The 27,988-nt window shown below is 48.4% G+C and overlaps 2 protein-coding genes across 8 annotated transcripts in view; one reads left to right on the top strand and one right to left on the bottom strand.

Annotated features, from left to right (window-relative positions):
* Positions 1-205: 205 nt before the first annotated feature.
* On the bottom strand, positions 206-27,507 carry IQCD (IQ motif containing D). 5 transcript variants are annotated; one of them, XM_033220503.1, is made up of 6 exons: positions 27,416-27,507; positions 26,935-27,272; positions 13,010-13,831; positions 5,327-5,560; positions 2,276-2,347; positions 206-654 (listed from the first exon to the last, which is right to left on the bottom strand). In XM_033220503.1, exons 3-6 carry the CDS (start codon positions 13,736-13,738, stop codon positions 340-342), a joined length of 1,350 nt encoding a protein of 449 aa, XP_033076394.1. In that variant the 5' UTR covers positions 13,739-13,831; positions 26,935-27,272; positions 27,416-27,507; the 3' UTR covers positions 206-339. The 5 variants fall into 5 exon arrangements, with proteins under 5 accessions (XP_033076394.1, XP_033076391.1, XP_033076396.1 ...); XM_033220500.1 differs by having other exon boundaries at positions 27,039-27,272; XM_033220505.1 differs by lacking the exon at positions 2,276-2,347 and having other exon boundaries at positions 27,039-27,272.
* Positions 27,372-27,988, top strand: part of TPCN1 (two pore segment channel 1) — a 72,998-nt gene continuing 72,381 nt past the window's right edge. For all 3 annotated transcript variants that reach the window (XR_004439567.1, XM_033220495.1, XM_033220497.1), the window contains exon 1: positions 27,372-27,553. The gene's annotated coding sequence lies outside the window, so the exon portion shown is untranslated. The remainder of the gene's footprint in view (positions 27,554-27,988) is intronic.

Genomic DNA, 27,988 nt, shown 5'->3' with positions numbered 1-27,988 from the left:
TGGTGGGTGATGTGTCCATCATGGCCATGGCAGCTTCCGGGCTGCAGCTGGGGTCTGGTTGCCCACTAAGGCTAAAGTAAGAAACCATCCTCTCCAGGCTGACACCCCAGGCTGCACGCTCCTCGTGGAAACGCCATCTGTGAGCTGGACACACACAGCCCACAGCCCTGGGTAAAGAGATTTATTCATAGAGTGTTCCCTTCAATGCGGCTTCAAATACTTTTTAATTTATTAAATAAAAACATCATGAAAGCCATGAATCTAGTGCTCTCTATCACGGTGGCTTCCTGGCCTGGTCTCGGGGAGGATAAGGGTCAGTAGCAGGCTGGGGTGGAGAGCTCATTTCTTGCCTTTGCCCTTCTCCTTGCCCTTCTGCTTGCCCTTCTCCTTGCCCTTTGCTTTGCCCTTGCCCCGCTTCTTCTTGGATCTGAGCAGGGAGCGCACCAGGTATCCCTTCCAAAAGGCCTGGATTAACGTGGCCGCCCGCACCATGCGCACCATCTCCTGCTCCGCCTCCATCCTTTTCTTGGAGTTGATCTCTCGCTCTTCCCGGATCTGCACAAACTCTTCCACCAGCACTTTGTGCCTCCGCCTCAGCTCCTCCAGAGTGATCTTCTCCTCCCTGTGAACAGCTTCCAGATCCTCCAACTCCTCCTGGGGCGAGGGGTGGGGCTGGGGTCACCATGCATAGAGCGCCTCCTCCCACCCTCCTTCCTGAGGCCCCCCACCCTTCCCAAATGGGCTTCTGCCCCAGCGATGCCCCTAAGCTAAGCTGTTCAGCATCTCGGTCCCAGTGAGGTGGATGGGGAGAGGGGATGGGCTCCATCCCAGCTCTAGGAAAGACCCCACTGAAATAATTTCAGGAACAGAAAAAGAACACGGGCTTGTGAGTTGGGCAGACTTAGTTTTAAGTCCCAGCTCTGCCACACCTCAACTGACTTCACCTTTCAGGCTTTCGTTTTTCCTCATCTGAAACATGGGGACGATTCCAAACCCAGGGGCTGTTTCTAGGATTAAATGACCGGATGGACACAATGTACTGGACATGATGCCAGGCACACAGTGGGGACACAAGAAATGGAGGCTGCTGCCATAAAAGCAGTCTGTTCCACAAGACACCAGAGGAGAAGGAACTTTCTCAAGCCTCAAATGGAGTTCCAGAGTTTTTCCTTATGTCTAACCATAGCCTCTCCTGCTGTCATTTACACCTGTTTTCCTTCCTTCCACTGACATTTACCCAGCATCTACAAAAAGCAGAGCACTGCCAGAGAACACAGAGCTGGGTGGACAAAGTCCTTGCCCTCAACCAACCCACAACCCTCATGCAGCCCAGAGAAACGAGAGTCCCAGCCTGCAAAGCTCCCCTCTCCAGGCCCTGACGGTTGCCCAGGACAAGATTCTGACTTGCCCTTCTCTGAAGAGTACACCTGGCTTTGGCTCACTTCGGCTCATGTTACCTCCAGTGCTCCCCAGGCCTCTCTGACCTCTGGGTTGGAGCCATGGGCCACCAATGTTATCCCAGCGCTGGGTGAAGGGTTTGGGGGTGTCTCGATTTGAAGTTCTCACCCCCTGAGCACTTCCTCCAGGCCAGACCCTATGCTGGGCACGCACACTTGCAGCTATGTTGTCTCACCCAATGCCCGCCAGGGTCCCAAGATGGTAATTACTGCCTCTGCTAATCAGATGCAGAAACGGGCTTGGGAAGGTCAAGTACCTTGCTTAAGGCCACACAACTGGCACATCTCAGGTGCTCATTAAAAACTGGCTGAGTGACTGAGTGACGCAGTGGAGGCAGGCTCCCATCTGAGTCTGTGGGGAGGAGCCCCAGCTTGTGGGGGTGCTGGCAGGACCCCATCCAGAGGAGTATAGGATGTGGACACTAGATGGAGCCATGATCATTAGGCCCAGTGTCAGGCCCTTCTAGCCAGTCGCTTTTTTTTTTTTTTTTTTAAATAGAGACTGGGTCTTGCTCTGTTGCCCAGGATGGTCTTGAATTACTGAGCTCAAGCAATCCTCCCACCTCGGCCTCCCAACGTGCTGGGATTACAGGCATAAGCCACCACACCTGGCCTTGCAGCTTCTGGCTCTTTTCTTTCCCACCTCTCACTCTGCCCCAGGCTGGACAAACCCTTTAAACAGAGGCAGGTGTTCCCCGCAGAGAGGCTCAGAAATTTGCCCACTCCATGGACCATCCCAAGGCTGCTCTTCCCATCCATCCCATTCCTAGAAGGTCTTGGGAAAAGCACGCAAGAGAGACTTATTCAGCGACAAATACCTGCTTCTCACCCATCTTTGTATCATATTTCTGGATCCAGTTCTCGATTTCCGTTTCTACTTTATATTTCTTCTAGAAAAGATCCAATTTGTCATTGTTTGATGGAATATATTAACAATCAACAGTACTGAGCACTCTGTGCATCACCAGGCCCTGTGGCTGGTGCTTGACATGCCTCGCCTATTGAATCCGCACAAGGAGGTTCTCTTTTCTCCATTTCACAGGCAAGGAAACTGAGGCTCAGACATGCTATCTCACTTGCCCAAGGTGACAGAATTAATGGGTGGCAGAGCCTGAATTTGAAGCCAGCAGCCTGGTTCCAGGACATCCTAGGCAGAGGAAGCAGCAGGTGCAAAGGCCCTGAGGTAGGAACAAGCTTGTGTTGTTTAAAGGACAGAAATCGGCCTGGCGTGGTGGCTTACGCCTGTAATCCCAGCACTTTGGGAGGCTGAGGCAGGCAGGTCACTTGAGGCCAGGAGTTTGAGACCAGCCTGGCCAACATGCCAAAACCCCATCTCTACTAAAGATACAAAAATTAGTTGGGCATGATGATGCACGTCTGTAATCTCAGCTACTTGGGAGGCTGAGGCAGGAGAATTGCTTGAACCCAGGAGGCGGAGGTTGCAGTGAGCTGAGATCACGCCACCACACTCCAGCCTGGGTGACAGAGCGAGACTGTCTCAAAAAATAAAAATTAAAAAAAAAAAAAAAAGGACAGAAATCGAGTCAGTGTGGCTGGAAGGGAGTGGCGAGGAGGGTAGTGGTCCCCAACAAGGTCCAAGGGAAAGGCTGTGTTACAGAGGGAGTGTCAGCAAGAGGAGGCTGTATTCTCAGGAAAGTGTGAGGTAAAGCCACTGGGTGATATAGATGCAGTGGAGGGACATGATCTAATCTTGTTTTTAAAAGATTATTTCCACCATAAAAAGCAATGAAGCACTGATCCATGCTACAAGATGGGTGAACCTTGAAAACACGGTGCTAAATAAAAGATTCCAGACACAACTGCCACAGAGGATTCCATTCATATGAAGTGTCCAGAATAGGTGAATCCACAGAGACAGAAAGCACATTAGTGATTGCAAGGGACAGGGGTAAGAAGAGAATCGGGAGTAACTTCTTAACGCATATGGAGTTTCATTTTGAGGTGATAATGTTTTGGAACTAGATAGAAGTGGTGGAATTGGGGTCGCACAACTTTGTGAATATACTAAATGACACTGAATTGCTCATTTTAAAATGGTTTCATATTATATAAGTTTCACCTAAATTAAAAATAAACAGGCTGGGCCAGTGGCTCATCCCAACCATTTGGGAGGCTGCAGTGGGAATAGGAGAATTGCTTGAGGCCACAAGTTCTAGACCAGCCTGGGCAACATAGCAAAACCCTGATTCCACAAAAATTAAGGATTTTTTTTTCTTTTGAGATGGAGTTTCACTCTGTCGCCCAGGCTGGAGTGCTGTGGTACGATCTCGGCTCACTGCAACCCCACCTCCTGAGTTCAAGCAATTCTCATGCCTCAGCCTCCCAAGTAGCTGGGATTACAGGTGCACGCCACCATGCCTGCCTAATTTTGTATTTTTAATAGAGACAGGGTTTCACCACATTGGCCAGGCAGGTCTTGAACTCCTGACCCCAGGAGATCCGTCCGCCTCGGCCTCCCAAGGTGCTGGGATTACAGGCGTGAGCCACCGCGCCTGGCCAATAATAATAATTTTTAATTAGCCAGACGTGGTGACATGCCCCAGTAGTCCCAGCTATTCACGAGGGATGGGAGGATCGCTTGAGCCCAGGAGTTGGAGGCTGAAGTGAGCTATGATCACGCCACTGCACTCTGGCATGGGTGACAGAGTGAGACCCTGTCTCAAAATCAATCAATCAATCAATCAACCTCTTAATCCTACAGAGCAAGAGCGCTTAGCTTGGGCACCATGGATAGGCCAGCTTCAGGGGGCCTGGGCTCCCCAGGGAACTGTCCACTAGGATGTGTATGTGCATCTGTGCCTTCTTGCTGGGGGAGAGGCCCGTGGCTTCCATCAGATGCTCAAGAGTGTGACACTAAGAGACTGAGGACAAGTATTAAAAAGGGTGCCTTTTACGAGGACAGAGATTTGGAAGTTGGGTGTGTGCTAGGCCTGGGTCTTGGCTGAGATGCTGAAGGAGAAGGCAAATGAAGGTTTTGGGTTTTTCTTAAGAGACAAGGTTTCACTCTCTTGCCCTGGCTGGAATGCAGTGGCGCAGTCGTGGTTCACTGCAGCCTCCAAACTCCTGGGCTAAAGTGATCCTCCTGCCTCAGCCTCCCAAGTAGCTGGGACACATCACAGCGCCTGACTAATTTATCTTTTATTCTTTGTACAGACAGGGTCTTGCCGTTGCCCAGGCTGGAGTGCAGTGTGTGATCACAGCTCACTGCAGCCTCCGCCTCCTGGGTTCAAGTGATCCTCCCACCTGAGCCTCCCAAAGTGTTGGGATTACAGGCATGAGCCACCTTACCCGGCCAGAAATGATATTTATTGAACACCTACTATGCACCAGCTCTCTCACCACCATCTCATGTAATTCTCATGTAACAACCATTAAGACCAATGTTAGCATTTTCATTTCCAAGGTGTGAAATCGGCATCTGGGCAGGAGTTGAGTAATTTGCCTGAGCTTCATGTGCTACTTCTTCATTCCTTTGCATGGCACCCAGCCTCTGAAGATGTGGGTATTATCCCTGTGGGGTCTGAGGAATTGAGGAACTTGCCCAAGGTCACAAAGCTGGCATGCAGCAATGCTGGGACAGGGTCCCAGTTTCTCTGTCCCCCATCCCCAGGCCTATGTGTTGCCCCTTCCTGCCTCCCAGGAGACATTGGCTCGGATTTGGGCCTTCCCTGCTCCTGTGCCCTTCCCCTCCACCATGCCACTTCCTGAGTAGCTGGTGCAGCCCTGCCCTGCCCAACACTGCTGGACCTCCAGGAGTGATGGGAGAGTCCCACCCGTCCCCCGCCCCAGGGGCCCCACCGGCCCATCCTCCCTGCTTCCCGCTTCCCGCTTCCCACTTCCCGGGGCACCTTCCTCAGCGCCTGCTCCGCCTCCCGGTTCTCCATGACCAGGTTGTAAAACTGTGACTGCAGCTGCAGGATCTCCCTCTGGATCTTGGCTACCCTGGCCTGTGATGCCCGGAAATCGGCTTTCTGCTGCTTCTCGGCCTCCTGCTTAGTGCGAAGGAGGCTGTTCTCTGAGAACTTGAGCACCTGGTGCAAGTGGTTTTTCAGTTCTTGGATCACAAAGTTCTCCTTTTCCACCTGAGCCAGGAACAGAAAGGGCTCTGTTAACACCTCCATGCCCAGCCAGGCACAGTGGCTCACGCCTATAATCCCAACACTTTGGGAGGCTGAGGCAGGTGGATCACCTGCGGTCAGTAGTTTGAGACCAGCCTGGCCAACATGATGAAATCCCATCTCTTCTAAAAATACAAAAAGTAGCCAGGCATGGTGGTGCATGCCTGTAATCCCAGCTACTCGAGAGGCTGAGGCAGGAGAATTGCTTGAACACGGGAAGTGGAGGTTGCAGTAAGCGGAGATATCACACCACTGCACTGTAACTTGGGTGACAGAGTGAGACTCCATCTCAAGAAAAACCCTCCATACCAACTGACAGTCATCAGAGGCTGGCACCACTGCATCCTCCCTCAGGGCCAGGCATGCCACCTGGGTTATTATCTCTCTAATCACACCCCCAACACCACAGTGGAGGTCAGGGACAGCCTGATTACAGACAAGAAAGCTGAGGCTCAAGGAGGTGGCTTCATCTGTCTGGGGCTGCCCAGCTCCACTGGGGCCTGAAGCTAGGTTTGTCTGACCTCGAGCCCACGTTCTCGGCCACCACTTTCTATTACCTTGCACGAATGAAGGGTACAAGCTTGTTGGATTGAGGCCACAGGGGAGGACTGGGACAGCAGTGATGCTCCTCCTGGGGACACAGGAGGGGAGGCCCAGCTGGCAGAGACACTTGATGGGGTGCACGAAGGTGTGCGATGAACGCAGGCTGCAGGGATCACCAGCAGGCTCTCTCTTGAGGGCCTATGCCTGGCTTGTCCCCTGCCTTGGGTGGATTCTAGAACAGGAATGGGGGTGGAGGATGAGACAGTTTTGTAAAGAAGCTCTCAAGACTTCTCATATACACTAGAGTCTCCCTCTGAGCACAGTGGTGCTATGGCTGCTCACGTCACCATCTTGGGCTTGGGTCAGCTGGCAGCAGGCCTGCCGGGCATCTGCTCACTTCCTGCGCACTGGGGGCAGGGAGGCAGCATCTTTGGGGCAAGCCCGTCCTGCAGGCAAGGCTTGAGGCACCAGGCGCTGGGAATATGATCGGCACTCAGAGCTCTCCTTGTAGACTCCCTACACGTGCCTGATTGGTGTCTCCCCTCATTGTACACTGAGGTTCAATGACATGAAATTTGTCCACCTGGCAAAAATGGCATTTGACCCCAGGTCAGTCCAAGGTGAAGCCCCAAGCTGGTTCTAGCACCTGAATGAGACCAGCAGGGCCACCTGTGTCCCTCTGCCTATTCCTAGATGATACCCCTTCCACCTTACAAGGAACCTCACTGCCCGAGGGCTCAGCAGCCCGTCCTCTGTCCACTCAGCAAGTATACATCATGCCCCTCTTTTGGACAGGCTTACTAGGGACACAGTGGCAGGCTGAAAGAGACAAGGTCCCCTTTTCTTGTGGAGGAGCCAAACCTCTCAAGACCACACAAATCACACACAGATATGTTATCCACAAAGTTGGGTGAATGTTACCAACAAAGTCAGATGAATGCTTTAAAGGACAAATTCAATGAGAAGTGCCCAACCCAGCACCAGGGAGGAGGGTAGTGAATAGTTTCCCAGGGCCTTGAACCTCTCATGAGTGGTGGGGGATAGAAACAGAAGGGCCTGTGGCAGTGCAGCCTGGCTATCCCCCATGTCTGCTCTCCCCAGAGAGGCTGTGGGGTAGAATGTGGAACATAACACGGCCCCGGTGACAGGTGGTGGGTCCTTCCTAGCACCTCTCTCTGCTGGGTGTGGCTACAAGATGTGCGTGGAAGATGTGTGTGGAGGAAGACCTCCACGTGTCCTTAAGGGGCAGAACCAAGCCCTCTCCTCCCCTTTCCTCCTTCCTGTTGGCTGGACCGGGGACCACATGATGGGGAAAGCTGGAGCAGCCATCTTGGCCCACAGGCAGAAGTCCCACGTGGGGTCAGCAGGGAAGTCACATCGAAGAAGCCAGACCTCTGACAACTTGGGGAGCAGAGATGCCACACCAGCTCCAGTATTTCCACTACAGAGAAATACACTGCCGTCTTAACTAAGCCAAAGCTATTTTGGGTGTCTCTGTTATAGCAGCCAAATCTGTACTCACACATCATCTCACAGGATTTTTGTAAAGATTTAGAGAGAAAATGTATGTAAAACAAAATACACTGTATGTGTCCAATATGACAATTACTATTAGGTTTGGGATCATGCTACCGTTTTTTTTTTTTTTTTTTTTTTTGAGATAGGGTCTTGCTCTGTAGCCCAGGCTGGACTACAGTGGTGCGATCTTAGCTCCCTGCAATCTCTGCCTTCTGGGCTCAAGTGATCCTCCCACGTCAGCCTCCTGAGTAGCTGGGACTACAGGTGTGCACCACCACACCCAGCTAATTTTGTCTTTTATGTAGAGATGGGGTTTCACCATGTTGCCCAGGCTGGTCTCGAACTCCTGAGCTAAAGTGATCCACCTGCCTTGGCCTCCCAAAGTGTTGGGATTACAGGCGTGAGCCACCACACTCCCATTTCCCTTCTTAAAAATTCTTCTAGCTGGTGTGATACGCCTATAATCCTAGCTACTCAGGAGGCTGAAGCTGGAGGATCCCTTGAAGCTAGGAGTTCAAGACCAGCCTGGGTAATAGAGTAAGACCCCATTTCTCTCCTTTCTTTTCTTTTCTCTTTTCTTCTCACCCTTTCTTTCCTTTCCTTCCTTCCTTTCTTTCTTTCTTTTAATTGAGACAGAGTCTCACTCTGTCACACAGGCTGGAGTGTGATGGCGCAATCTTGGCTCACTACAACCTCCACTTCCTGGGTTCAAGTGATTCTCCTGCCTCAGCCTCCCAAGTAGCTGAAATTATAGGCATGCGCCACCATGCCCAGATAATTTTTGTATTTTTAGTAGAGATGGGGTTTCACCATGTTGCCCAGGCTGGTCTCGAACTCCTGAGCTAAAGTGATCACCTGCCTTGGCCTCCCAAGTGTTGGGATTACAGGCGTGAGCCACCACACTCCCATTTCCCTTCTTAAAAATTCTTCTAGCTGGTGTGATACGCCTATAATCCTAGCTACTCAGGAGGCTGAAGCTGGAGGATCCCTTGAAGCTAGGAGTTCAAGACCAGCCTGGGTAATAGAGTAAGACCCCATTTCTCTCCTTTCTTTTCTTTTCTCTTTTCTTCTCACCCTTTCTTTCCTTTCCTTCCTTCCTTTCTTTCTTTCTTTTAATTGAGACAGAGTCTCACTCTGTCACACAGGCTGGAGTGTGATGGCGCAATCTTGGCTCACTACAACCTCCACTTCCTGGGTTCAAGTGATTCTCCTGCCTCAGCCTCCCAAGTAGCTGAAATTATAGGCATGCGCCACCATGCCCAGATAATTTTTGTATTTTTAGTAGAGATGGGGTTTCACCATGCTGGTCAGGCTGGTCTCGAACTCCTGACCTTAGGTGGTCCACCCGCCTTGGCCTCCCAAAGTGCTGGCTTACAGGCATTAGCCACTGCACCCAGCTAATTTTTTGTTTTTTTTTTTTTTTTTTTTTTTGAGACGGAGTCTCGCTCTGCCGCCCAGGCTGGAGTACTGTGGCCAGATCTCAGCTCACTGCAAGCTCCGCCTCCCGGGTTCATGCCATTCTCCTGCCTCAGCCTCCCGAGTAGCTGGGACTACAGGCGCTCGCCACCTCGCCCGGCTAATTTTTTTGTATTTTTTAGTAGAGACGGGGTTTCACCGTGTTAGCCAGCATGGTCTCGATCTCCTGACCTCGTGATCTGCCCGTCTCGGCCTCCCAAAGTGCTGGGATTACAGGCTTGTATTTTTTTTTTAGTAGAGATGGGGTTTCGCCATGTTGGCCAGGCTGGTCTTGAACTCTTGACCTCAAGTGATCCATCCGCCTCGGCTTCCCAAAGTGCTGGGATTATAGGTGTGAGCCACCACTTCTGGCCAGAGACCCCATTTCCAAAAAAAGAAAAAAATTTAATTAGGCATGGTCGTATGTGCCTGTAGTCACAGCTACTTGCGAGGCTGAGCCAGGGGGATTGCTTGAGCCCAGGAGTTCAAGGCCAGCCTGGGCAACATAGTGAGACCATGTCTCTACAAAAATTTAAAAAATTAGCCAAGAGTGGTGGCGCGTGTCTGTAGTTTCAGCTACTCAAAAGGCTAAGGCAGGAGAATCATCCAGGAGGTCAAGGCCACAGTGAGCTATGATCGTGCCACTGCACTCCAGCCTGGGTGACAGAGCAAGATCTTGTCTCTAACACTAAAAACTTCTAGAGACCAAATTCCTTGATTAGGTCTCGAGGCCCCGTGTGATCTGTCTCCTTCCCCTGCATTCCCAGCCCATCTTTGCCCCTTCCCTCTAGCTCACTGGCATTCTCTGGGTTTCTGAACTAGCCAGGCTTATTCCTATCTCATGACTGAGGTACACTCTACCCTACACCTGGAACGGGTTGGCAAACTATGGCCCACAGGTCGAATCCAGCCAGTCACTTGTATTTGTAAGTAAAGTTCTGTTGGAACACAGCCCATTCATTTACATATTGTTTGTGGCTGCTTTCACCCTATAACAGCAGAGCTGAGTTGAGTAATTGCAACAGACCATCTGGCCCACAAAGCCTAATGTATTTACTATCTGGCCTTTTATAGAAAAAGTTGCGGCCAGGTGCTATGGCTCACACTTGTAATTCCAGCACTTTGGGAGGCTGAGGTGGGAGGATCACTTGAGACCAGAAGTTCAAGACCAGCCTGGCCAACATGGCAAAACTCTGTCTCTACTAAAATATACAAAAATCATCCAGGCATGGTGGCACATGCCTGTAATCCCAGCTACTCGGGAGGCTGAGGCACGAGAATCACTTGAACCTGGGAGATGAAGGCTGCAGTAAGCTGAGATCACAGCACTGTATTCCAGCTTGGGCATAGACTAAGATTGTCTCAAAAAAAAAAAAAAAAAGTTTGCTACTCCGTAGCTTGGAAGGTTCTTCCTCACTGTACTTACCTGGTTCACGCCCTCGCATTCTTTGTATCTTGGCTTCAATGTCCCTGACCCTTTTGGTATAAGTTGAGTTCTCCTGTAACACTCCCTTATAGCACATTGTCCTTCTCAAAACTGTAATTAAATGAGTTTTTAATTCCTACCTTCCTTACTGTGAACTCCATGAGGCTGGAACCACATGGGCTTATTTATAAGACCTGGTACCTAGTAAGTACTTACAATAATTTGTGGAGTAAATGAATTAAAAAAAGAAAGAAAGAAAGAAAGAAAAGCTATTTAGGCCAGGCGCAATCACGGCACTTTGGGAGGCCAAGGCGGGCAGATCACTTGGAATCAGGAGTTCAAGACCAGCCTGGCCAACATGGTGAAACCTCATATCTACTAAAAATAAAAAAATTAGTTGGGCATTGTGGCAAGTACCTGTAGTCCCAGTGACTCGGGAGGCTGAACCAGAAGAATTGCTTGAACCCAGGATGTAGAAAATGAAATAAATAGAGGTTCCTCTTCAAAGGGACTTTCCTCCCAGTCTAATTCAGAATAGGTAGTAACCTCTCTTAGAACCAAAATTTACTCAAAGACCTGTGCTAATATTCTTCAATTCAGCTAACTATAATAAAGAAATCAATAGGCCAGTCACCGTGGCTCACGCCTGTAATCCCAGCACTTTGGGAGGCCAAGGCAGGTGGATCATGATGGCAGGAGATCGAGACCATCCTGGCTAACATGGTGAAACCCCGTCTCTACTAAAAATAAAAATAAAAATAAAAAAAATTAGCCAGGCATGGTGGCAGGCAACTGTAGTTGCAGCTACTCGGGAGGCTGAGGCAGGAGAATGACATGAACCTGGGAAGCAGAGCTTGCAGTGAACCGATACCATGCCACTGTACTCCAGCCTGGGTGACAGAGCAACACTCCATCTCAAAAAAAAAAAAAAGAAAAAAAAATCAATATACTATGTTCTCTCTTTTTTTTTTTTTTTTTTTTTGAGGCGGAGTCTCGCTCTGTCGCCCGGGCTGGAGTGCAGTGGCCGGATCTCAGCTCACTGCAAGCTCCGCCTCCCGGGTTTACCGCCATTCTCCTGCCTCAGCCTCCGAGTAGCTGGGACTACAGGCGCCCGCCACCTCGCCGGCTAGTTTTTTCTATTTTTTAGTAGAGACGGGGTTTCACAGTGTTAGCCAGGATGGTCTCGATCTCCTGACCTCGTGATCCGCCCGTCTCGGCCTCCCAAAGTGCTGGGATTACAGGCTTGAGCCACCGCGCCCGGCCTATATACTATGTTCTTAGCTCCCACATTTTAGCTTAGATATTTGCCTTGGCATACCTGAACCGGTCTGAGCAAGCATTAGGTGATAGCCTACTCCTCTTCCTTATTTGGAGGTGTTTTTCCCTCTCTCAGCATTCCAGAAGTTACTTCCTCTCTTTCTTTGTTCCCCTCTGCCTTTGCCTCTTTTGGGAAGTTCTAAGTTGCTAGCCAATTGGGTTGAGTACAGAATGTGAGGTCCTGTTCCAGGCAATGGAAACTGGACACAGCAGAGGGTGGATGCGTCAGGTTATAAATTACCCTGTCTCTTTTGTTCATGTGTGCTCTCGTGGGAAGACTGCTAGCGAGCAGCACCCTTTCTGCAGAAAGTAAACTAGCCTTGCTGAGAGATCCTTTGTCTCAGTGTTGATTTTGGTGACACCAAGTACGCATTCCCAACACGGGAGGTGGAGGTTGCAGTGAACCAAGATGTTGCCACTGCACTTTAGCCTGGGTGACACAGCAAGACTCCATCTTTAAAAAAAAAAAAAAAATCATGGGGGAGGCCGGGCACAGTGGCTCATGCCTGTAACCCCAGCACTTTGGGAGGCCAAGGCAGAAGGATCTCTTGAACCCAGAATCTCGAGACCAACCTGGGCAACGTAGCAAGAGCCCATCCTTACAAACAATCAAAAAATTAGCCAGCCATGGTGACACACACCTGTACTCCCAGCTACTTGGGAGGGTGAGATGGGAGGATTGCTTGAGCCTGAAAGATGGAGGCTGCAGTGTGCTGTGATCATGCCACTGCACTCTAGCCTGGGTGACAGAGTGAGACCCTGTATCAAAAAATCAGTCAATCAATTGGCCAGGCATAGTGGCCAGCACTTTGGGAGGCTGAGGCAGGAGGATCACTTGAGGTCAGGAGTTCTAGACCAGCCTGGCCAACATGGCGAAAACTCATCTCTACTAAAAATACAAAAATTAGCTGGGCGTGGTTGCGTATGTCTGTAATCCCAGCTACTTGGGAGGCTGAGGTGGAAGAATTGCTTGAACCCAGAAGGTAGAGGTTGCAATGAGTCGAGATCATGCCACTGCACTCTATCCTGGACAACAGAGCGAGACTACATCTTAAAAAAAAAAAAAAATCAAGCAATCATTGAGGAAAAACCCAACCAACAAAAAAGATTTGTGTCACTCCTTCAGTAATTCCAGCAGTACTATGAAATAATACCTCTGCATTCCTGTTCTTCATTCTCTCCGCCAATTCATTTTCAAGAGTATCGATGATTTCTTGGTTATTACTATTCTGTCTATTGATATCCTGTATGAACTGGGCCTTATCCCTCGCTTCCATGGGACTAGTGACTAGTTTTTCAAACAGGAAACCACGAAGCTCTATTAGGCTGTCAATAAAATTCTGGGCTTCTGCACTTCTACTCTGCGTCTGCATCTGCAGGAGCCTAGCAGCCTGTGGGTTGCTGAGCAAGAGTCTCAGGACGTTCTTGGTGGAGTCTTTGATCTGCTGTGTAAGTGGTAAGAGGCTGGATTTCTGCAGCTCTATGGAAAGGAGGCGGTCTCTGAGCCACCCTTCCTCCTCAGCCTCTTCCTGCTCCTGCAGTTGCCTTTCTTTCTCCTTCAGGCACCTGACGTTTTCCAGGAGGACCTGGCAGAGATCCTCGTGCTCTCTCACTGCCCTCATGATGTCCTCCCCCAGCATCCCCTCCACATCCTCTCTGTTGGATGCCACATATGACAGCAGGGTCACCAGCTCCACCTTGTAGATCGCCGCATCCAGGATGGACATGATCCTTTTGGCCTCAATGGTGGTGAGTTTGGTCCTAGAGGGAACCAAGGGTTTTAGTGGGTCAGCTGGCCTGTTAGATGGGTCTGTCTTTGGCCCTATTCTGTTGATGGCAGGGGCCTGATACAAAGGGGCCATGGCAAGAATGTCTAAAGCCATCTTGTGAGCAGCCCTCTGTGCCTCTGTAGGTCCGCAGAGATGGAGACTTCGGTAGACTACTTGGGTCTCATGCTTTTATTGTCTCTGGCCATCCTGCAAAAGGAAGAGGTAGGTGTGAGTGTAGCTGTGCTGACATCTGTGTGGTTAGTGTGGCTGCAGAAACCACAACTGTTGACATTAAGAGTTCATCTTAGGTCCCCTGTCGCTTTTACACAGAACCTTTCTCTGGAAGCAGTTTTCAGCTTTGTGAGGGTGTTAGGGCCACAAGGGCAGGAAGACCAAGCCTGGAGGTGTCTCAGGCACATGTGTCAGGCAGGGACTAGCCAGGAAGACAGATGCCATTCTAAGGATTTAAAACCAGAGACTGGTTACCTCAGTGATGGGACAGTTGAGAGGCCAACCAGGGGAAGACAAAGCCATCCCACAATTGTCAATGGCAGGAAGCCACCACATGAAGAGGTGGTGAGCCTGGGGCCCAGGGTCACCCAGGGGAAGCTTGAACTACAGCCATCAGTTCCCAGAGGAGCTAGAGACATTGCCGGAAATGCAGGTGAAAGAACGGTGGCAGTGGGGGAGGAGAAATACCCTGGTTTCTCTCTTTCTACTGCCCTTGGCCAAAACCAGCAGGAAACCAACTGACAAGGGAGCCTGGGCAATGGAACCGCAGGCATCAGCCCGAGTCTGAGCAGGACAGGGACAGGGACAGGGCAGATAGTGGTTAAGACTAACAGGACTAGGAATGGCACATTTTCACTGATTTTAAAGTTTTTTTTTTGTTTGTTTGTTTTGAGGCAGAGTCTTCCTCTGTCACCCAGGCTGCAGTACAGTGACACGATCTCGGCTCACTGCAACCTCCGCCTCCCGGGTTCAAATGATTCTCTTGCCTCAGCCTCCTGAGCAGCTGGGACTACAGGCACACACCACCACGCCTGGCTAATTTTTGTATTTTTAGTAGAGACAGGGTTTTGCAATGTTGGCCAGGTTGGTCTCAAACTCCTGACCTCAGGTGATCCACCTGCCTTTGCCTCCCAAAGTGCTGAGATTACAGGCCTGAGCCACTACGCCCGGCCATTTTTAAGTACTGATTTTAAAAATTGGTGGCATGGATGGTGGTGAAATACAATTTTGAAATACAATTTAAAAAACTGTTTCACTAAATGCGATGTTGCATTCTGAATTGGATTCTGGAGTGGAAAAAGGACATTAGTGGAACTGGAGAAATCCATATCTAGTCTAAAGTTTAGTTAATAGCATTGTACCAACATTAATTTTGTAGGCACTCTGTTACCCTGGCTGGAGTGCAGTGGTGTGACCATGGCTCACTCCAGCCTCAACCTACTGTGCTCAAGTGATCCTCCTGTCTCAGCCTCTCAAGTAGCTAGGACTACAGGTGCTCGATGTCTGGCTAATTTTTTAACTTTTTGTAGGGATGAGCTCCACTATGTTGCCCAGGCTGACCTTGAACTCCTAGGCTCAAGCAATCCTCCTACCTTAGCCTCCTAGTGTTGGGAATACAGACATAAGCCACCGTGACGGGCCTAATTTTGTGGTTTTCACAAACACATCAAGTTTATCTAAGATGTTAACATTAGGGGGAGCTGAATGGAGGGCATACAGGAACCCTCTGTATTATCCTTGCAACTTTTCTATAAATCTACATTTATTACAGAGTAAAAAGCTTAGCTAAAAGACTGTTTCAGGCCAGGCCTGGTAGCTCACACCTGTAATCACAGCACTTTGGGAGGCCAAGGCAGGCGTATTACCTGAGGTCAGGAGTTCAAGACAAGCCTGGCCAACATGGCGAAACCCTGTCTCTACTGAAAATACGAGAGAATGCCAGGCATGGTGGTGCGTGCCTGTTACTCAGGTTAATCCCAGTTACTTGGGAAGCTGAGGCATGAGAATCTCTTGAACCCAGGAGGCGGAGGTTGCAGTAAGCCAAGTTTGCATCACTGTACTCCAGCCTGGGCAACAGAATAAGACTCTGTTTCAAAAGATAGATAGATAAGTAAATAAATAACTGTTTCAGAAAAATCTATAGGGCAGAGATCAGTAATTTATATCGCTTTCATAGTACCATAGCTAAAAGTACTAGCTTTGCACAGCCCCACTTGGGTTCAAATCCTTGCTGGGGGTCTCTGGGCTGCTCATTTAATCTTCCAGAGCTTGGGCTTCCTCAGATGTAAAACAGGAGTCCTCAGGATCAATGAGAAGCTTCCAGCACAGGGCCTGCATGCTGTAAAAGTTCAATAAATAACTAATAGCATTAACACAGGAAAACGAAAATCCCAAGTCCAGGACTTTAGTGATTTCTCATGCAACTATCAAACGAATACCTGCTGCCTTGGCCAGGCACAGGGGCTCACGCCTGTAATCCTAGCACTTTGGGAAGCTGAGGTGGGAGGATCGCTTGAGCCCAGAAGTTCAAGACCAGCCTGGGAAACATAGCAAGGCCCCATCTCTATAAAAAAAAAAAAAAAAGAGAACACCTACTGCCCAGGATGTCTGCCCACCCACCAACACCATGTCTCAGATGGACACCCACCATAACAGCCCCATCCCTCACCCTGATTCTTCTTCTTCTCTTCCCCCTTATCCTGTTTGTTCTCCAGGTTAAGTATCAGCATATGACATCCCTATATACACCTGTTTATTTGCTTATTGTCTGTCTTTCCCCCCTCTCCTAAGAAGTAAAGCACCAATGAAAGCTGTAAGTTACTACTTACAGGTTACCTGTGCCACTTTTATTTTCATATTGTCTGTAGATGTGAGAAATGTTTTGAAGAAAGAATCATTAGGACTTGATGAGTGGAAGAGTTTTGAGTTTGGGTGACTGGTAGTGAAAGATGGGGCCCTTAAGAAACTATGGCAGAAATTGGGAGAGGAAGTTTGGAGGGGAGAACAATGAGCTCACTTTTAAACTCATTGAGCTCTAGTTGCCGTACTGCAGTGGACAATGGTGTCTTGGCCTTCCCATGATCCATTTCCTCTTTTTTTTTTTTGACACAGGGTCTCACTCTGTCACCCAGGCTGGAGTGCAGTGGCACGATCATGGCTCACTGCAACCTCGACTTCCTGGGCTCAAACAGTCCTCCTGCCTCATGCTCCCGAGTAGCTGGTACTATAGGCACGTGCCACCATGCCCAGCTAATTATTGTATTTTTATTTTTGTAGAGATAGGGTCTCGCTGTGTTGCTCAGGAGAAGGAAGTGACACTTGAAGCCACAAAAGATATCTTCAACTCACCAAACCAAAGAGCACACCAAGAGAATGGCAGGGAATCAAAGAAACACCTAAAGTGACTAAGAACGAAAAAGAAAGGCAGGCCAGATCAGGTGCTAAGGATGTTTAGTTCCTTGGCAAGGCAGAATGGATTCAAAATCAGTCCAGGTGTCATGGTTCATGCCTGTAATCCCAACACTTTGGGAGACTGACGCAGGAGGATTGCTTGAGCACAGGAGTTTGAGGCTGCAGTGAGCTATGATCAGGCCACTGCACTTCAGCTTGAGCAACAGAGTGAGACCCTGTCTCTTAAAACAAAAACAAAACAAACAAACAAACAAACAAAACAACCAGAAGCCCCTTTGGGAGCAGAGGACTGAGGATTATCTTCAGTCACTTTGGTTCACACACACTTCCTGTTCCCTAATGAATCTCATGAGATCCTTTGAGGCTTTTCCTGAAGACAAAGTTTTAGGAGACTGGGCATGGTGGCTCACACCTGTAATCCCAGTACTTTGGGAGGCCAAGGAGGGAAGATTGCTTGAGCCCAGGAGTTCAAGATTAGCCTGGGCAACAAAATGAGACTTCTACAAAAAGTTAAAAAAAAAATTAGGCCGTCACAGTGGCAGGTACCTGTAGTCTCCGCTATTTGGGGAGCTGAGGCAGGAGGACTGCTTGAGCTGTACCTGGGAGGTTGAGACTGCAGTGAGCCATGATCGCACGACTGCACTCCAGCCTGGGTGACAGAGCAAGACCCTACCTCTCCTCCTTTTTTTTTTTTTTTTAGCCAGAGTTTTGCTCTTGTCGCCCAGGCTGGAGTGCAATGGTGTGATGTTGGCTCACTGCAATCTCTGCCTCCCAGGTACAAGCAGTTTCCTGTCTCAGCCTCCCCAGTAGCTAGGATTACAGGCATGCACCACCATGCTAGCCTAATTTTGTATTTTTAGTAGAGACAGTGTTTCACCATGTTGACCAGCTGGTCTTGAACTCCTCAGGTGATCTGCCCACCTCGGTCTCCCAAAGTGGTGGGATTACAGGTGTGAGCCACTGCGCCAGGCCTAGATCCTATCTCATAAGTGAAAAAAAAGTTTTAGGGACAGCCATGGAGCTTTCTCAGCCTCTCTGAGGATGAAGGATCTTTGCTCATGGCCACAGGATGAATGTGAACAAGGTAGTTAATGAATGCAGTCCTCTCCATTATACCCCAAAGCTCTCACACATAAATCAAAACGCCTGAATTCTTCAGAGAATGTGACTGGAAATGCAACGTTATATGAAATGTTTCCAATTTGCTTTCAGCCAAATTACCTCTTTTGCTTTAAAGGGCAAACTTGTTTTCTTTGATTATGATGACACCCATCAGTTCTTGACAGCTCATTTTCGTGAACAAGAAAAAGCCCGTGGAACTAGGATTGAGGGGAAATGCATCTGACTCTGACAACAAAAATGACTAGAGAATCTCTTTTCCTTGAATCCTAATATGATCATTTCATGTCCTTTTTAATGCCACTAACCTTAATATTTAAATCATTTCCAACTTAAGCATCTCCTTTTAAAATTCCTGCCCTAAGAGTGAAGCAAATTGTTAATGGATGGGAAGCTTTAATTGGATATTCCCTTTATTTGTCATTAATTCTGCTGATGAACTTTATAAATGGAAATATATCTTTATCATGCAAATTATACCTCATCTTCATTCAAACAGGCTTGTTGGATATTTTATTACTTTCACTCGTAGAATATTTTGAGGAAAAAAAAGATTTGAGCTAATTATATATTTTTTCCCCCTAGAGAGAAGGAAAAAAACCCAACACTTACAACTACCCTACAAATCCAAACTGGCACATGGAAAAGTCAGAGGGTGTTTAAAAAAAAAAAAAAAAAAAAAAAAAAAAAAAAAAAAAAAAAACAACTGGAGTGTGGAAGATGGATTTCTCTCTCTTTTTAAATTTACTCTTACTTTAGGTTCTAGGGTACAGGTGCAGGTTTGTTACACAGGTAAATTGCATGTCATGGCGTTTGGTGTACGGATTATTTCATCACCCAGGTACTAAGCATAATACCTGATAGGTAGTTTTTCCATCCTCATCCGGATCTCATTTTAAGGAATACCATTTTAACATTAGCTAAGTAAGTTCTTGAGAACTTACTGTGTAGCAGACACTGTTCTGAATGCTATATATGAACTAATTCCTTTAATCCTTGCAAGAACCCTATGAGGTAGGTGCTATTACCTCTATTTCACAGATGAAGAAAGGGAGACAGAGAGAGAGGTTAGATGATTCTAGTTAGTTTACAGCTAGGAAGTGACAGAGTCAGCACCCCATCGGCAGTAGTCTGTCCAGTCTCTTGATTTTAAGATTGACTTCTGGCCGGGCGCAGTGGCTCACGCCTGTAATGCCACCACTTTGGGAGGCTGAGACAGGTTGATCACTTGAGGTCAGGAGTTTGAGACCAGCCTGACCAACATAGTGAAACCCTATCCCTACTAAAAATACAAAAATTAGCTGGGTGTGGTGGTGGGCACCTGTGGAGGCTAAGGCGGAAGAATTGCTTGAACCTGGGAGACGGAGGTTGCAGTGAGCCAATATCACACCACTGCACTACAGCCTGGGTGACACAGTAAGACTACGTCTCAAAAAAAAAAAAAAAAAAACAAGGTCTTGCTATGTTGCCCAGGCTGGTCTTGAACTCCTGGGCTCAAGAGGAATTTTCTTTTTACCCTCAGAAAGATCTCACTACCCTCTAAACCTCTAGCTTTCTTCCGAACTCTGTATGTTTTATCTGAGTCTTTCAAATCTAGACGGGGGAAAGGGAGGGGCTCGAAAGAAGCAATAGATTCATGATGAAACCTGCTATCTGAAGCAACTGCTATACAGTAAGTGCTCAATAAAGAAATCACTGTTGTGGTTGGGCTCGGTGGCTCACACCTGTAATTCCAGCACTTTGGCAGGCCGAGGCAGGTGGATTACCTGAGGTCAGGGGTTTGAGACCAGCCTGGGCAATATGGCGAAACTCCGTCTCTACTAAAAATACAAAAACTAGCCAGGTGTGGTAAAACATGCCTGTAAGCCCACCTACTTGGGAGGCTGAGGCAGGAGAATCACTTGAACCGGGGAGAGGGGGGTTGTAGTGAGCTGATATCGCACCACTGTACACTCCAGCCTGGGTGACAGCGTGAGACTCCATCTCAAAAAAAAAGAAAAAAATCACTGTTGAATAAATGAGATGGCAAACCCAGATTTACCAATAGGCCTGTCTCCTCACTGGGAGATGCTGGCATAATAGGATAATGTTGTTTTGCAAAATATATATGTCCTGAATTGGAGTCAGAAAAGAGAGTCATATTTTCTTTTTTTTTTTTTTGGAGACAGAGTCTCGCTCTGTCGCCTGGGCTGGAGTGCAGTGGCCCAATCTCCACTCACTGCAAGCTCCACCTCCCGGGTTCACGCCATTCTCCTGCCTCAGCCTCCCGAGTAGCTGGGACTACAGGTGCCCGCCACCACGCCTGGCTAATTTTTTATATTTTTAGTAGAGATGGGGTTTCACCATGTCAGCCAGGATGGTCTCTATCTCCTGACCTCATGATCCACCAGCCTCGGCCTCCCAAAGTGCTGGGATTACAGGCGTGAGCCACTGCGCCCGGCTGAGAGTCATATTTTCATGATAAAACTGTAGGCCAAGGATTGGCCTATGAATTATTTTGCATCCCTTTACTCAGGGCTTGGAATTTTTTAAATAAAAGATTTAAATGTGGCTCAAGCCTGTAATCCCGGCACTTTGGAAGGCCGAGATGGGCAGATCACGAGGTCAGGAGATCAAGACCATCCTGGCTAACATGGTGAAACCTTGTCTCTACTAAAAAATACAAAAAACTAGCTGGGCGAGGTGGCGGGCACCTGTAGTCCCAGCTACACGGGAGGCTGAGCCAGGAGAATGGCGTAAACCTGGGAGGCGGAGCTTGCAGTGAACTGAGATCTGGCCACTGCACTCCAGCAGCCCGGGCGACAGCGCAAGACTCCGTCTCAAAAAAAAAAAAAAAAAAGATTTAAATGTAATTAAGTTTTTACTTTTTCATAGTTGAGTGGTTTCTTTTTTTGTCTTTCTGTGACTAGTTTTGAACTATTACCCAATCCTCCTCTCTCGTTCTTTTTGAGAACCTGTGTTTTATGGTTTATAATTGGTCTGTAAAAGATTCCCAGGCTAGGGCTGCAGCAGTGAAAGCTGGAGGTATTGACAGATGGGACCCTGTTTGTAATGCTGCCTGGGTGGCTGTAGGCTCTAGGATTATCTGGTGCTTTGGAGACAGAGGACACGGGATAGTGACTCAAGTTGGGAGGGAATGTGGCCCCCTCCCGGACAGATTTCTATGTTGCTGTTTATGATGAAATACTTTCCACTGGCCACAAGCTATATAGCCTTGGGTAAGTCCTCTTGATCTTCTGGGCTTTCATTTCCTCATTACTGAAGTGGAAACTAAAAACACATTTGGAATGCAATTCCAGTGTCTCACCACTTCCTGGCTGTGTGGCTTTGGGTAAGTCGATTGACCTCTCTAAGCTTTGGTGTTCTACCTGTGAAATGGGGACACAGCACTGTTGTGGGAATGAAATGAAATCCTTGCTCAAAAGTGTTAAGCTTTTATGACTTTTAGTACTACTTCAAAAATTATATGTTAATATCAACACTTTAATATTTCTTAAAATAGATGTACCTTTCAACAAAATAATATGGTATATGTTTTTGTGTCAAAGGCTTTATAAAGAGCCAAAACAGAAGCAGTTTTTACTCCTTTTTACTATTTCGTTTTTAATTTTGCTGGTTTCTGTATTATTCATGTTCTCCTGTTAGTGACTGAAGAAGACCGAGTTCCCTTACATCACTCCCTATTGTCCAGTCTCCCCTCCTTATCAATCAGTTCATTAGGAATTTTAATTCCTCTTTTGGTTACAGTGTCACTTTAGAAATGACTAGTTATATCTAACTGTAGACAGTATCACTTTGGCAGTTTCAGACAGAAGGATTTCCTAGTAGTGAATTTAGATTATTCTACCATCAACTTCTCCAACTTGAAAAAAATATTTAACTACTACACACCTATTAGAATGGCCAAAATCTAGAACACCGACAACTCCAAATGCTGGTGAGGATGTGAAGCAGAAAACTCTGTCATTGTTGGTGGGAATGCAACATGGTGCAGCCACTTTGGAAGACGGTTGTTTTCTTACAAATTTAAACCTGCTCTTACCGTATGATCCAGTAATCACACTCCTTGGTGTTTACCCAAAGGAGTTGAAAATGCATGTCCACACAAAAACCTGCACACAAAAAAAGCTTATGGATATTTATAGCAGCTTCATTCACAACTGCCAAAATTTGGGAGCAACCAAGATGTCCTTCAGGAGCTGAATAGCTAAATAAACAGTAGTGCATCCAGACAATGGAATACAGGATTATTCAGCGTTAAAAAGAAATGAGTTGTCAAGCCATGAAAAGACGTGGAAGAAACTTAAATGCATATCATTAAGTGAAAGAAGCCAATCTGAAGAAGCTGCATATGGTATCACTCTAACTATATGACATTCTGGCAAAGGCAAAACTATGGAGATAGTAAAAAGATCAGTGTTGTCTAAGGGCTGGGGGAAGGGAGGGATGAATAGGCAGAATAGGGAGGATTTTTAGGGAAGTGAAAATACTATGTACCTTACTACAATGATGGATACCATCGTTATACATTTATCCAAATTCACAGAATGTACAACACCAACTGTGAACCCTTATCCTTTATGTAAACTATGGAATTTGGATGCTGCTGCTGATGTGTCAATATAGGTTCATCAGCTGTAACAAATGCACCTCTCTGGTAGGGGAGGTTGATGGTGGTGCAGGCTGTTCATATGGGAATAGGGAGTATATGGGAACTCTCTCTACCTTTCTGTCAATTTTGCTGTGCATCTAAAACTGCTTAAAAAATAATATCTTAGGGTTGCAACCCTTTATTGGGCAGTGAAATCAATTTGCCGACGGGGACTAGTGTTAAAAATAAATGAAACAGGGTCAGGCACGGTGGCTCACGCCTGTAATCCCAGCACTTTGGGAGGCTGAGGCGGGTGGATCACCTGAGGTCAAGAGTTCGAGACCAAGCCTGGCCAACATGGTGAAACCCCGTCTCTACTAAAAATACAAAAATTAGCAGCGCATGATGGCGGGCACCTATAATCCCAGCTACCTGGTAGGCTGAGGCAGGAGAATTGCTTGAACCCGAGAGGCGTAGGTTGCAGTGAGCTGAGATTGCACCACTGCACTCCAGCCTGGGCAACAGAGAGAGGCTCTGTCTCAAAAACAAAACAAACAAAAAACAGCCTATCTCAAACCCCTCCTGCTCTCAGGCACTAACGTATAATGTTCCTTTATGTCAGAAACCAACCCCCCATGAACAATTTCTCCCTGGATTAACAATTTCTCATATTTAGGTCTTAGCTCAATGGCTACCCCTTCTCAGACAGGAACACACAGCACTTTACAACCTGTGGAAACTCTCTCACCTTTCCTGCATGGTACTAATCACGCATGTAATTTTTTTTTTACAGCTCTATTGAGGTGTAATTTACATTACCATAAAATTCACCCATTGTAAGTGTAAAACTCAATGACTATTTTTGTAAATGTATCTAAAGTTGCCACATCAGTTTTAGATACAATCCTGTTTTAGAACATTTCTATCACTCCCCCAAATTCCCATGAGTTAATCTGCAAACAATCTCTGTTTCCACTCACATTTTTTTGTTGTAGTTGTTTTGTTTTTGAGACTGAATCTCGCTCTGTCGCCCAGGCTGGAGTACAGTGGCGTGATCTTGGCTCACTGCAACCTCCACCTTCCGGATTCAAGCAATTCTCGTGCCTCAGCCTCCCAAGTAGCTGGGATTACAGGTGCGCATCACCACGCTTGGCTAATTTTTGTGTTTTTAGGAGAGACGGGGTTTCACCATGTTGCCCAGGCTGGTCTTGAACTCCTGGCCTCAAGTGATCAACCTGCCTTGGCCTCCCAAAGTGCTGGGATTGCAGGTGTGAGCCACTGCCCCGGCCTCCACTCACATTTAACTTTCCTGGATAGTTCATATAAATGGGATCATGCAGTAGGTAATTGTTTGCATCTGACTTTTTGCTTAGCACAGTGGTTTTCAACCTGGGGCAACTTTGCCCTCCAGAAGACACTTGGCAATAATCTGAAGATGCATTTGCTTGTCACAGCTGAGAGAAGCTACTACTGGCATCTTGTGGGTAGAGGCTCATAATACTGCTAAATATCCTACAATTGGCAGGATAGTCCCCCATAACAAAGAATTATCTCACCCAAAATGTCAGTAGAGCTGAGGTTGAAAAATTCTGCCTTTTTTTTTTTTTTTTTTTTTTTGAGACAGAGTTTCCCTCTTGTTGCCCAGGCTGGAGTGCCATGGCATGATCTCGGCTCACTGCAACCTCTGCCTCTCGGGTTCAAGCGATTCTCCTGCCTCAGCATCCCGAGTAGCTGGGATTACAGGCATCTGCCACCATGCCCAGCTAATTTTTTTGTATTTTAGTAGAGATGGGGTTTCTCCATGTTGGTCAGGCTGGTCTCGAATTCCCTACCTCAGGTGATCCACCTGCCTCGGCCTCCCAAAGTGCTGGGATTTACAGGCGTGAGCCACCATGCCTAGCTGACTTTTTTTTTTTTTAATAGATAGGGTCTTACTCTGTCACCCAGGCTGGAGTGCAGCAGTGCAATCATGGCTCACTATAGGCTCGACCTCCCCAGGCTCAGGTGATCCTCCCACCTCAGCCTCCTGAATAGTTGGGACTACAGATGCATGCCACCATGCCTGGCTAATTTTTGTATTTTTTGTAGAGATGGGGTCTCACTTTGTTGCCAGGCTGCTCTCAAACTCCTAGGCTTAAACGATCGTCCAGCCTTGGCCTTCCAAATTGCTGGGATTACAGGCGTGAGCCACTGGGCCAAAAACCCTCAACTTAACATGTTTTTCAGGCTCACCCAGGTTGTAGCAATTATTGTATTTCATTCCTGTATAGAATTTTATTGCTGAATAGTATTCCATTCTATGGAAATATCATGAATTGTTTATTCATTCACCTGTTGATGACATTTGCGTTGTGCGCCCGGCCGTCTTTTTGATTTTTAAATGTCTACTCAACTCTTTTGCCCATTAAAAAAATTGAGTTGTCTGGCCGGGCGTGGTGGCTCAAGCCTGTAATCCCAGCACTTTGGGAGGCCGAGACGGGCGGATCACGAGGTCAGGAGATCGAGACCATCCTGGCTAACACGGTGAAACCCCGTCTCTACTAAAAAATACAAAAAGCTAGCCGGGCGAGGTGGCGGGCGCCTGTAGTCCCAGCTACTTGGGAGGCTGAGGCAGGAGAATGGCGTAAACCCGGGAGGCGGAGCTTGCAGTGAGCTGAGATCCGGCCACTGCACTCCAGCCCGGGCGACAGAGCGAGACTCCGTCTCAAAAAAAAAAGAAAAAAAAATTGAGTTGTCCTCTGGAGTTATAAGAGTTATTTTTATTTTCTACATACAAGTCTATTATAAGACATATGATTTGCAAATATTTCCTCCGTGTCTGTGTCTGAGCTGATCTTTTCATTTTCTTATGAAAATATCTTTTGAACCTCAAAGGTTTTTTTATATATATATATTTTTGAGACAGGGTTTTTTGCTCTGTGGCCCAGGCTGGAGTGCAGCAGTGCAATCATGGCTCACTGCAACCTCCGCCTCTTGGGTTCAAGTGATTCTTCCACTTCAGCCTTATTTATTTATTTATTTATTGAGATGGAGCCTCGCTCTGTCACCCCGGTGGGAGTGCAGTGGCACCATCTCGGCTCACTGCAACCTCCACCACCCGGGTTCAAGAAATTCTCCTGCCTCAGCCTCCCAAGTAGCTGGGATCACAGGCATCCACCACCATGCCCAGCTAATTTTTGTATTTTTAGTAGAGACAGGGTTTCACCATGTTGGCCAGGCTGGTCTCAAACTCCTGGCCTCAGGTGATCCGCCGGCCTCGGCCTCCCAAATTGCTGGGATTGCAGGTTGAGCCACTGTGCCCAGCCCTCAGCCTCATTTAATCATCACAAGAAACTCTCTATCTTCAGTAGGTACAAAGAGATTACATCTTAAGGATGGAGATGGGAGATAAATTCCAAAGTTAGGACAAAGGCAAAAGTGGTATAATAAAAATTACCTAATTTATTTATTTATTTGAGACAGAGTCCTGCTCTGTTGCCCAGGATGGAGTGCAATGGCGAGATCTTGGCTTACCACAACCTCAGTCTCCCGGGTTCAAGTGATTCTCGTGCCTTAGCCTCCCGAGTAGCTGGGATTACAGGTGCACCACCATGCCCAGCTAATTTTCGTATTTTCAGTAGAGATGAGGTTTCACTATATTGGCCAGGCTGGTCTAGAACTCCTGACCTTAAGTGATCTGCCCGCCTTGGCCTCCCAAAATACTGGGATTACAGGCGTGAGTCACCGCGCTAGGCAAAAACAACAACAACAACAACAACAACAAACAAACAAAAAAACCTACCTAATTTAAACGCTGAAGTGAGATGGCCTGCTCACCGAGGAACGTATGATCGTTGGGTGGCATGGGAGGGGACTTATAAACCCCCCTCCCACCCACAGCTCCCATGTTTGACTTGAAATAAGTTAACTACGATGTGACTCTGCTTGACTGGTGTCCTCCTCGTTTTAGGGATGAGGGAGTGGGGCCATGAAGTGGGCAGGTAGAAGGGGAAGAATGGAGGCCGGCTCCCTGCAGGCTGTGGAGCGAGAGGTCCAGACTGAGGCAGGGGCTGAGGGACGGGGTCCTGAAGCTGAGACTGGATCGCAGCGGGGGCTACCAATTTCTCAGGGAGCCAAAGGACATCGGGCTGAACCCCATTCCACCGATCCGCGACCCTTTCCCACCTGGTTACTCAACTGCTCTGACGGCTCCAGGTTTCCCTAGCCACAGTTACCACCACAGTCCCAGCGTTGCGAGGTAACCCGCCAATCTCAGAAGGCGGGACTCGGTGTCTGACTGACCTTTCTTTTCACCATTCAATTTCTTGTTCCGCTCAATTGTCCCCACCTCCTGAAGTCTGACCAATCAGAAGCACCACCATTTTGACCTTTCACCAATGGAAAGACTCGGGACTCCCTCTGGGTTGGACTCAACGAGTAAGGCGGGGAAGATGGGAGGAGAAAGGGGCGTGGATTCCTCGTCCCGCCCTTCTTAAGGAGGCGGGCAGGGAGTACTGCCTTGGCTGCGGGCGAGACCTGCGGAAGGACGTGAGAATTGACCAGTCAGAGCTCATCATGGTAGCCCAGTTAGCCAGTAGGACGCTGTGAAGGGGAAATGGGGCGGAGCCAGCGGGGTTGAGAGGACGGTAGGTGGCGGATGAGAGAGCTGGCGCAGCTACCCTGGTGGCGGTGGCTGAAGTGGCGGCGGCTGCGGCGGCTGCAACAGCTTCGGGCTCGGGGTTTTGGCGGCGGCGCCAGCGGGCTGGGCTGCGTGGTGCGGACTCCGGCGCGCGGTCCGGGTTGCTGGGGCGGCGCGTGTAAGAATCCGAGGGATGCGAGGACTTGGCCAGAGGGAGAGGGCAGGGATCAGGGGTCAGAGGGCGCGGAGTAAGGGGTTGCGGCGCGACACTCTGGTGTGGGAGGTGGGCTGAATGGGCCCAGAGAGGGCGCGGGGAAGTCTCCGCCGCGCTACTCTCCGTCCAGCCCAGGCCGGGGCTTTGCACCCTCTCTCCTCGCCCCCGACTTCTTGGGGCGACCCTCACGTGGGCGCCCAGCCAGGGGCTGGGAGCACGTGGAGCTGGAGCCAGCGCTCCTGCCTCCTTCTTCCTCCCTCCCTCGCTCTTCTCCCTGGCGCCCTCAGGTGACCCCGCAGGAGTCTCGTGCCCGGGTCAGGCTGCCCCAGCGGACAGCAGGATGGCAGCTGGCCCTCTTCCCCTAGGCCCTTTCCCCAGGGCTAGCCATTTGGGTCCTCT

Source organism: Trachypithecus francoisi, unplaced genomic scaffold, assembly GCF_009764315.1.
Source record: "Trachypithecus francoisi isolate TF-2019V2 unplaced genomic scaffold, Tfra_2.0 Lachesis_group11, whole genome shotgun sequence".
Lineage (NCBI taxonomy): Eukaryota > Metazoa > Chordata > Mammalia > Primates > Cercopithecidae > Trachypithecus > Trachypithecus francoisi.
The sequence above is the reverse complement of the archived record's forward strand: the minus strand, read 5'-3'. Positions and strand labels throughout refer to the sequence as shown.